Source organism: Plasmodium gallinaceum (assembly GCF_900005855.1).
Source record: "Plasmodium gallinaceum strain 8A genome assembly, contig: PGAL8A_v1_98, whole genome shotgun sequence".
Taxonomy (NCBI): domain Eukaryota; phylum Apicomplexa; class Aconoidasida; order Haemosporida; family Plasmodiidae; genus Plasmodium; species Plasmodium gallinaceum.
The window spans coordinates 625,181-635,377 of NW_021628265.1; the positions used below are offsets into that span (position 1 = coordinate 625,181).

The 10,197-nt window shown below is 17.4% G+C and overlaps 5 protein-coding genes across 5 annotated transcripts in view; 2 read left to right on the forward strand and 3 right to left on the reverse strand.

Annotated features, from left to right (window-relative positions):
• Positions 1-505: 505 nt before the first annotated feature.
• PGAL8A_00342100 (cysteine proteinase, putative) lies at positions 506-1,957 on the reverse strand (the record flags this gene model as incomplete). The annotated part of the gene is made up of 1 exon (XM_028672458.1): positions 506-1,957. One exon carries the CDS (start codon positions 1,955-1,957, stop codon positions 506-508), a length of 1,452 nt encoding a protein of 483 aa, XP_028529008.1.
• Positions 1,958-3,231: 1,274 nt separating this feature from the next.
• Positions 3,232-4,339, forward strand: ApiAP2 (transcription factor with AP2 domain(s), putative; the record flags this gene model as incomplete). The annotated part of the gene is made up of 4 exons (XM_028672459.1): positions 3,232-3,515; positions 3,729-3,945; positions 4,052-4,100; positions 4,191-4,339. 4 exons carry the CDS (start codon positions 3,232-3,234, stop codon positions 4,337-4,339), a joined length of 699 nt encoding a protein of 232 aa, XP_028529009.1.
• A 411-nt stretch (positions 4,340-4,750) lies between these two features.
• On the reverse strand, positions 4,751-5,626 carry PGAL8A_00342300 (peptidyl-prolyl cis-trans isomerase, putative; the record flags this gene model as incomplete). The annotated part of the gene is made up of 3 exons (XM_028672460.1): positions 4,751-5,242; positions 5,427-5,501; positions 5,615-5,626. 3 exons carry the CDS (start codon positions 5,624-5,626, stop codon positions 4,751-4,753), a joined length of 579 nt encoding a protein of 192 aa, XP_028529010.1.
• A 977-nt stretch (positions 5,627-6,603) lies between these two features.
• On the reverse strand, positions 6,604-7,455 carry PGAL8A_00342400 (hypothetical protein; the record flags this gene model as incomplete). The annotated part of the gene is made up of 1 exon (XM_028672461.1): positions 6,604-7,455. One exon carries the CDS (start codon positions 7,453-7,455, stop codon positions 6,604-6,606), a length of 852 nt encoding a protein of 283 aa, XP_028529011.1.
• A 1,703-nt stretch (positions 7,456-9,158) lies between these two features.
• DHHC9 (palmitoyltransferase, putative) overlaps positions 9,159-10,197 on the forward strand; it is a gene marked incomplete at both ends in the record, with an annotated part of 3,009 nt that continues 1,970 nt past the window's right edge. Inside the window, 4 exons of the mRNA XM_028672462.1 lie at positions 9,159-9,225; positions 9,377-9,526; positions 9,710-9,834; positions 9,916-10,095. Coding sequence (XP_028529012.1) covers positions 9,159-9,225; positions 9,377-9,526; positions 9,710-9,834; positions 9,916-10,095 — 522 coding nt within the window. The remainder of the gene's footprint in view (positions 9,226-9,376; positions 9,527-9,709; positions 9,835-9,915; positions 10,096-10,197) is intronic.

Consider the following 10,197-nt stretch of genomic DNA (forward strand, 5'->3'; position numbering starts at 1 on the left):
TCTTTATCATATAATAAATAAAAAAAGTAAGAATATTAGAGTTTTAACTTTTTATAAAATCATTGTCTATTAAAAAAGAAAAAGGAAAAAGAAAAAAGAAAAAGATAAAAAAAAAAAAAAAAAAGAAAATTATGAACATACTAATAATATTTCATTATTAGGTATTTAAATTTTAAATACATAAATTGTTTATTTAAAAAGATATATTATCTTTTTTTTTTTTTTTTTTTTTTTTTTGTTTTATTTAATTTATTTTTTCACAATATTTAAGAAAATAACGAAATTAATTATAGAAAACTATTAAATAAAAAAAAAAAAAGTTCTAATTTAATATATTCTTCATATTTCATAATGTGGTTTCCTTTTTTCTTTTTCTAAAGGACATTAATAAATAAACTACTTAATGGCATTTAGATACATATTTTTTTAATCTAAGAGCCATAAATATTTTTAAGCATTTGCATTTTACATGTAAATGTACAATATTTTTTCTTTTAATTGTTTTTTAATCAATTAAGGCTACGTAAGCATCTTTTGCTAATAAGCATTTTTTTTGTGTTCCTTCTTCATTTGTTTCAATTTTCATAAATCCCTTTTCACCCCAAGCTTCTCCCCAAGAATTTTTTATTATATAATAAAAAATATTTTCGTTTTTATTTAAATCAGTATTAAATGTTTCTTCCATTCCGTATCCAACAAGCATAACAGCATGGTTAACCTCTTTTGCACAATCACCGTCATAAATTCCAGAATCATAAAAACTGAAATCCTCTGAAACGGCTATACTTATACTAATAGGTCCAAGAAATTTTATAGCTTCCTTAATTTTATCTTGAGGAATAGATACAAATGATTTAATTTCATGTTTAGTTTTACATTTTTTTCTATAGCACATTTCTGGTGTAACATCTACATAAGGATATTCTTCTGCTGAACACAAACCACCATCTTTTATCATATATTCAAAAGCTAAAGGTATGTAACCTCCATTGCATCCATAATTATCAGAAGAACAATCAACTAATTGCTGTTCACTTAAAGATACGTGTTCATTTCTTCTTATTGCATATTGTGACTCTACTGCTCCTACTGAACTAAACGCCCAGCATGAACCACATGTTTGTTGATCTTTAACTGGTGTAACTCCACCTAATTCTCTCCAATCAAAACTTGCAAGACTAAATTCTTCATTTTCTTTCTTATATCTTTGAATTATTTCTTCATAATTACTAAGACCTGATAAATTATCTATGTTTTTTTTTATATCAAAATGTTTTAAATTTAAGTATTTTTTTGCAAATTCTTCATAAGTTAAATCTCCAAATTTATTAATTTTTTTTTTATATAAAGTATTTTTTTTATTATGTTCTTCTATTTTTTTATAATTTTGAGAAAAAATGAAAAATTTTTCTTCCATTTTATTTGAAGTCGTGTATTTTTTATTATTTTCTTTTAAAAATAAATAAAATGCATTAACGACTTCTAAATTACTCATTAAAAATCCTACATCATGTAAATTCACAAAGTCCTCTTTTTTTACCACTTTTAAGTTTCCTTCTTTTTTTTTAAAAGTAGTTACATTTCTATCATTTGAATTCCTTTTATATTCATCACTTTCTTTTTTATCATCAGTTACGTTATTTTTATCATATGAAGATATTAGCTCCTCTAATTTTGATAAAAAAAATTTTTTCCCATTCTTACTTTTTAATAAAGTATTTATTATATACTCATCATTAATATTTTCATTTGAAGTTCCCTTCAATATATCGTTTTTATTCCCATCTTTATTAATATATATTAATATTAATGCAATTAAAGAAAATACGGAAATAGATAAAATAATCAGAAATGATTTTTTTTTTTTTATAAATTTTTTTTCTAAAGGTTTTTCTACAAAAACTTCTTTTTCTTGTTTTATTTCTTCATTCGGAGGATATTGCATATGATATTCCATTTTTAACAAAAAAAAAAAAAAAAAAATATTCTAATTTAAGAATATATATATTATTTATTTAAATTTAAAAAAAAAAATTATTTTAAATAAATACAAAAAAGCATTAAAATATTTTGCTTTTATATAATCAAGTGGTTTACATATAAAAGTATTTTTTTAAATTTAAAAAAAAAAAAAATAAAACAAAAAATTTAAGCTTATGAGTTAATCTTGTGAATTTAAATTCCTTAAATACAATGAAAAATTTAAAAAAAGTACAATTGTTTTTTAATAAAAATTTGTACTCAAAAATTAATATTTTTATAAAATTTACCGAATAAATATTTTTTATATAAATTATAAAATATTATAAAAGGTTCTTAAATATAAAAAAAAAAAAAAAAAAAATTATATATTTGAAAAAAATGAAATCTCATTCCTTATTTATTATATATTTACTTAGTAATATATTAAAAATATTTTAAAAAAAGGTCCCTTGTTTATATAAAAGATATTGTATTGAACTTTTTAAATTTCTATTCAAAAAGCTCAGCCTAGTAAGAATAGATTAGTAACAAGTTCTTTTATTATTTAAAAAATATAAAATTTAAAAAAGAAAAAAATTTTATCCTAAATAAATGAAATTAAATAAATAAGAATATATCAAATTTATTATAAAAGTTATTTTATGTTTATTAAAATATTTTTAAAAAAAAAAAAAGGTATATAATTTTCGCAAAAATTATTGAGATTACTACTTAAAATATTTTAAAAGAAACATATAAAAGATTTTTTTTTTTTTTTTTTTTTTTTTTTTGGAAAAATAAAACTTTATTAAAGAATAGGTTTATTTAAAAAAGTTTAAGAAAAATAATAAATATTCATTAAAAAGTTCCATTTAAAAAAAAATTTTAATAAACAAAATGAAAATTGTAAAAAAAAAAAAAAAAATATATTTTTTGGTAAACATATGTTGAATAAATTTATTTAACATAAATATATGTGAAATAATTATCCCAAAAAAAATGTTCATTAAAATAAAAAAATTTTTTAATTTTATCTCTCTCTCTATATATATATATATATATATCTTTTAATTTTTTGAAAACATATATACAGAAATTAAACTTAAAAAAATTATTGTTTATCATTATTTTTGTATAAAATAAAAAAAAATAACATATTCAAATTTTTTTTTTTATTTATTAAATGAAAATTTTGAGCTTACTAAGAAATATAAAAAATGATTTCACCTTTTATATAGACGTATATATTTATAAACTTTTGCTGTAATTATGAATATAAATAATACTATATTTCTATTAAAAAAAAAGGATAAAATAAATATTTCTATTTTTTGTTCTGCAAAACTTTTGCATACAAGCAAAATATGTAAAAATAGGAAAAGCTTAAAATATTTAACTTCCATCAAAAATAATTCATCAGTTAACATACAAAAAACAAAAGAAGAATATGTTGATAAAAACTTAAGTACAGATATAAAAAAAAAATCTGATTTTATTCAATATGTCTTTAAATGGGGGATTGGAAATAAATTTCGTTCTGATCCAGAAAATAGGTTTTTACCTTATTTTTAAGAAAAAAAAAAATAAAAAGAAAAAAATAATAATAATTTTAAATATTATATATATATTATATATAATTATTTTATTATATTTCATTATAATCATTGTTATTAGTATAATTATTAATATTATTATTATTGTTAATATTTATTTTTTAATTAATAATTTAAATATTAATGTTGATATCATTATTGTTTTTAAATTAGATTTCATCCTGTTCATCTAAATCGTTCGAAAGAAGTAACTATCAGAAAAAATTATTTTGATTCTGTTAATGATAATATAAAATATGAAGAATTAAATGAACAATGGGAAGTTTTTTGGTTCGAAAACAACAAATTAAATGCAAAACCATTTCCAATTAAAAAATATGGAATAGAAGCAGCGAAAAAAGAAGCAATTAAATTCTTTGAATCTTTAAAAGTAAAACTAAATTTATTTCTTTTCAAATATTAAAAAGTATTCTTTTTTTTTTTTTTTTTAATTTGAATGAAATGTTTCAATTTTTTTTTTTTTTTTTTATTTTTAGATTAATAATCGTGTAAATGCGAAACCAAAATTTGAATCAGGAGTTGAGGGTGAATATATAACTATTTTGTTTTTTTTTTTTAAATATTCTTTTAATATATATTTATATTTTCAATTGATGCTTCTTTATATATTCTTAGGTGTTCATTATGATGTAGTAACTAACTGCTGGATATCCTTTTATAGATTAAATAATTTTCCTATATGTAGATCTTTTTCAGCAGAATATCATGGATTCGAAACAGCTAAAAAAATGGCAATAGAGAGAGTTAAAAGATATCAAAAATAATAAAATTTTTGTAAACACAAATATGCAAATTATTATAAGAAAAAGAAAAAACTTACATACTTTAAAATATAAAAAAATATATATATTATTTTGAATTATAATATTGTAAAAATGATTTATTAATATATAGTTTTATCTCAATGAAACTTTTTAATGATTTACATTTCAAAACTTCTATTCTTATATGTATTTGAAATAGTTCTCTTTTAAAGTTAATACGTACAAAATTAATTTTTATTGATTAATTTAGAAAAAAAAAATATTTATTGCTAAGTTAGCAAAAAAAAAAAAAAAAATTTTTTTTGGTAAAACAAAAATAGCTATAACAAAAAAAAAAAAAAAATATATATATATATAAATATATATATATATATATATATATATATATATATATATATATTTATTAGCTTTCTATAATAATCCTGATTCTGTTACTAAGACTCTTTTTGATGGTTCTCCTGAATCTGATCCAACAGCTTCAATATGAATTAATTTATCAAGACCTTCAATTACTTCACCAAAAACAACATGTTTACCGTCTAGCCATGGTGTGCGAACAAATATAATAAAGAACTGACTTCCGTTTGTATTTTTGCCTGCATTAGCCATTGATAAAATTCCTCTTTTGTTATGCTTTGCTATAAAATTTTCGTCATCAAATTTATTTCCGTATATGCTTAAACCACCTGTTCCATTAAAATTTGTTATATCTCCACCTTGTGCCATAAAATTTGGTATAATTCGATGAAATATAGAGTTCGTATAATTCAACATTTTACCATTCACAACTGTACCTTTGCATATACTTATAAAATTTTCTACTGTTTTTGGAGCTATTTTTCCATATAACCCAAAAATTATTCTTCCTATAGGTTTGTTATCTACAGATATATCAAAATATGCCTGTGTTGTTCATAACGTATTAAAAATTAGGAATACGATATATAAAAATAAAAATTTATATATATATAAAAATAGTCATTTTAAAGTATGAATCTGTTAATTTAAAATTTATTTATTTATATTTTACTCATATATATAAAATCATTATAATATATCACATAAAAAATTTATTTAATTATAATACCCTATGAGTGATTTCATGAGTCTCATTAGCAAAATAGTTTTGAGTTACAAAAAAAATTATTAAAATAACTGAAAGCTAATAATTTTAAAAAAAATACATATTTTCATAAATTAAAAAAAAATTTGCTAATTTGCTAATTTGCTAATTTTTAATTTTTTAATTTTTTTTTTTTTTTTTAATTCTCTTACTAATTTTCTCATGTTGGTAATTGAGTAATTTTTATATAATTAATTCAATTTTCCTAAGGTTCGTAAATATATGATTTTTTTGGAAACTAAGTTGTATTTCTTATTTAATAAAATAATTTTTATAAAGAATCTTAAAATTTATTATGTATAAATACAATAACTATATATATTTAATTTTATAATAAATAAATATTTTAATAATGTAAAAAAAAAAAAAAAAATTACAATAAAAAATACAATGAAAAGAAAAAATTATTTCAAAAAAGAAATACACACGTAGATAATAGAAATATGCTTAAGGAAAAATTCTTTTTTTTTTTTTTTTCTTAAATTATTTATATATTCTATTATTGATATATTATAATAATCTTTTATTGGTATATTTTAATTATTATTTTATTTTAAAATTAATTATATTTTTAAAATTTTATTTTGCATATATTTTTGTGTAAAATAAAAAATGATATTTTTAATTTTATGTTCCTACTAACTTTTTTTAAAAAAAATTTTAAAAAATCTTAGTATTATGGAATAAAAAAAAAAAAAAAAAGTATTTCTAATCGTAATACATATTCATTCTTTTTTACTTTGGAGTTCATTAAAATTTTAAAAATTAAACCATAATATTAAATTAAAATAAGAAACATTATATTAATTATTAAGTTTTATGAAAAGAAAAAAAAATCAAATAAAATAAAAAATTATAAGATAAAAAGATTTTTAAATTAATGCGAACTTGAACTCATTTAAAAAAAACAAAACAATAAAAAGACCCTTTTTTTATTTCTGTATACATTAATATATTGTGAAAATTTAAATATTTATGAATTATTAAAAAGAAAAAATATTTTATATAATAAAAAAATTTAAATATCACGTGTGTTCATATATTTATATGAACAAAATTATTAATTTTTTAATTTCTTAAATTTTCTATTCAACTATATATATATATATATATATGTGTTATGATTTAAATATTCAATTTCTTATTTAGAGGATTTTTTTTTAAAGAAATTCCTAAATTTTTCTTTTAATAACTTTATTTTAGATAATTTTTTACTTTTTAATTGTTCGTTATTTTCATTATTAATTTGTTGAGTCTGTTCTGAATCAAAAGAATTTTGAATAATAGTTGCAAGCTTAAAGTCGTCTTGTTCAATTTTACTTAATTCATTTCTTATTTCTGCATTTAATTCTTGTTCTAACTGCTTTGCCAATTCTTCATCTTTTTTTAACTGTTCTAAATACATCTGTTGTAATACCTTTTCCTCTTTTTTTATACTATGAACAAGTTTTATGTTTTCTATTTGTATTTGTCTTTGCTCCTGCATTTTCTTTTCATCTTCTTTTTTTTCTTTTAATGAATCAACTGTCCCTTTCCACATTTTTAACTTTTCTTCAAATGCTAGTGGTTCTACTACTATTTCAGCATTACTTGAACTGTTGCCTTTGTTTTTTATTTTCTCATATGAATTATCATTTTCATTTAAATTATTATCTTCTAAAGGATTTTTTAAATCTTCACTTTTTATATCATTTTCATCTTTACCATTTATTATTCCCTTGTCATTTGAACTCGTATATTCTACTTTTATGAAATCTTTTGAATTTTCTTCACTATTTTTTGTTCTATCATTATTTTCATCTAATTTATTACTTAGATCTTTATCTTTTTCATCTCTATAATTTAATTCATTATTTTTTTCCAATTTTTCTATATTTCCTTTATCATGTACAGTATTATTTTTTTTATCTCTATTTCTCCCATTTTTTTTTCTATTCTTTCTATTTGGAGTTCTTTCTTCCTTTTTATTATTTGAATTATTTATATTTTCCATTGTAAATTATTTATATAATATATATATGTATATATATATTTTTTTTTTTTTTTTTTTTTAAAGTAGGTATTACAGTTAACGGTTTGTTATTAAATAAATATTATAAAATTAATCTAAATTCATAATTTATTACTAAAAAATAAAGTGGTTTTATTAAAAGCATTAAAGTTTAAAACAAAAAAAAGAAAAAAAAAAAAAAAAGTTAAATTAGAAATAATTAAATTTTACTATGTAAGGATGTTTTTATTTTATAAAAAATTTCTCATTTATTTATAAAATAAAAAAAATTATAAATCTACATCATATATTTAAAAAAATATGCGCAGTTATATTTTTTTTTATTCTATTTATTTATATAATACAAATCTATATTTTTTTTAATTTTAAAACAAAAATATATAAACTATCAAAATAACAGGAATTAAAAATTTATAGAATATAGAAGCAAAAAAAAAAAAAAAAAAAAAAAAAAAANTAAAAAAAAAAAAAAAAAAAAAAAAAAAAAATATGAACTCTAAAATAATAAAATACTCTATAACTATTAAAAATAAAAATTACTCTAGGCCTTCCATAAAGAAAATTTTTTGTGATTAAAAAATGAAATAAAAAGTAAGAATTTTATTTATAAATATAATAGGAAAAAAAAGAAAAGTATGAATATATAAACTACGTTATAGTGTAAAAAAAAAAAAAAAAAAAAAAAACATGAATACTCTTAAAATTAAAAAAAAAAAAACAAGTATTATCATATTAAAATAAAAAATAAATAATAGGTTTTAAGGAAATAAAAATGAAGTTATGCTTTACTGTTGATATATTTTAGTTCATTTTTTTTTAGAATTTTTAGTTTTAGAATTTTTAACATTTTTGGAAAAAAACATATAATAATGCATAAAAAATATTTGTTATTGTTACTTTCTGATTATTAAGATGCTTTCATAGGAGTTAACAATAAATAGCTTTTCATAAAAATAAAATTATAAAAATTTATAACATTTTAATTCTAAAATATATGCATATATAATATTTTAAGAATATAACAGTTTAATTTATAAAAGAAAAAATATAAAAATATTTTTATAGTGATAAGTTTATATTATTTTCTCAAAAAACAAAATTTTTCAAAGAAATAAAAATGGAGCAAATAATTTTATAAAAAAAAAAATAAAAAAAATAATAAAAAATAAAAAATTTTTAAATAAAACATTATTAAATACATGTATATATACAACTATATACATAAACTTTTAATTTTCAAAAAAATAATAAATTTCCTTTTATATTAAATTTTTAATATATATTAAAAATATTTAAATATATATATATTTTTTTTTTTTTTTTTATTTGTGGTCATTTAAAGGCCTACTAAAAAACAAAATTTAAATAGCCCATGAACGTATGAAAAAATTTAAATATGAAACTTTAAATTATATACATTATGCATATAATAAAATAATATGAAAAAATATTATAAATACTTTTTTAGACAGAGAAAAATAAAAACATATATATATATATATAGATATTAGTAATTTATAAATAAATGAAAGTCATCATGTTTAGTTATCCATTTTTAACTAAAAAATTTGACATTTTTATACATTTTGTCATTTTCTCTTCTTTAATATCTTTTTTTTTTTTAAAATAACTCTTTACAAAGGATTATAATATTTAAACTTTGATTTATTAAAAAACTGTACCACATGAATAACTATTTGTCTTTCATTCTTGTGACAATATTGAGCATTTTTATTTATGTATGTTATATATGTAAGTAGAGAACTTTTATTTATAAAATATAACTTTAGAATAAATCAAGAGAAAGTTTTTCAAAAATATAAATGAAACGAATTAAAATTCATATATTCAAAATAAAATTATAAATATTTTATAATTTAATTTATTTTTTTCTTTTTCATAGATAGCTTGCAAAATGAATATTTAAATAATTATAGTAAAATTACTAGAATTCTATTAGCAGTTTTTAGCATACCATTTTTTATTTGTTATTACTGGTCATTTGTAAAGTGTTCTTTATCTGGACCTGGATATGTTGACGATTCATGGGAATGTAAGTTTTTTTTAGTTGCTTTTTCAAAAATTTTACAAAAAAAAATGTTTTTAACTTAAATATTCTTTTATCATTTTTATACATATTTTATAAATTTACACCATATATATATATATATCTTATTTTAAAAAAAAATAAAAAGTATTTATTTTAAAATGTTATTTGAAATTTTTAATAATATAGTAAATGCAGAGGAAAACAATATACAAATAGAAAAAAAGAAGATAAGAAACTACACACCAAATAAATATACTGTTTGTGATAAATGTAATTATTTGGTTAGACCTGAAAGGGCACATCATTGTAGAGTTAGTTCATATATATCTATGCATATATATATACATAAATATATATATCTACTTTTTTTTTTTTTTTTTTTTTTTTAATAGTCTTGTAAGAAATGTGTATTAAAAATGGATCATCATTGTCCATGGATAGGAACGTGTGTTGGAGAAAAAAATTTGAAATTTTTTTTTTTGTTTTTATTATATGGATTTTTTATAACATTTTATATAATTGCGACAATCATGCCAAAATTTATTAGATCTCTTTATAGCAGAGAAACCATGGTAAAATTTATTTAATAATTTGCAAAAAGAAATTGAAATAATTTGATATGAGAACTATTTTATCTTTTTTTTTTTTTTTTTTTTTTTTTTCCAATATGTTTT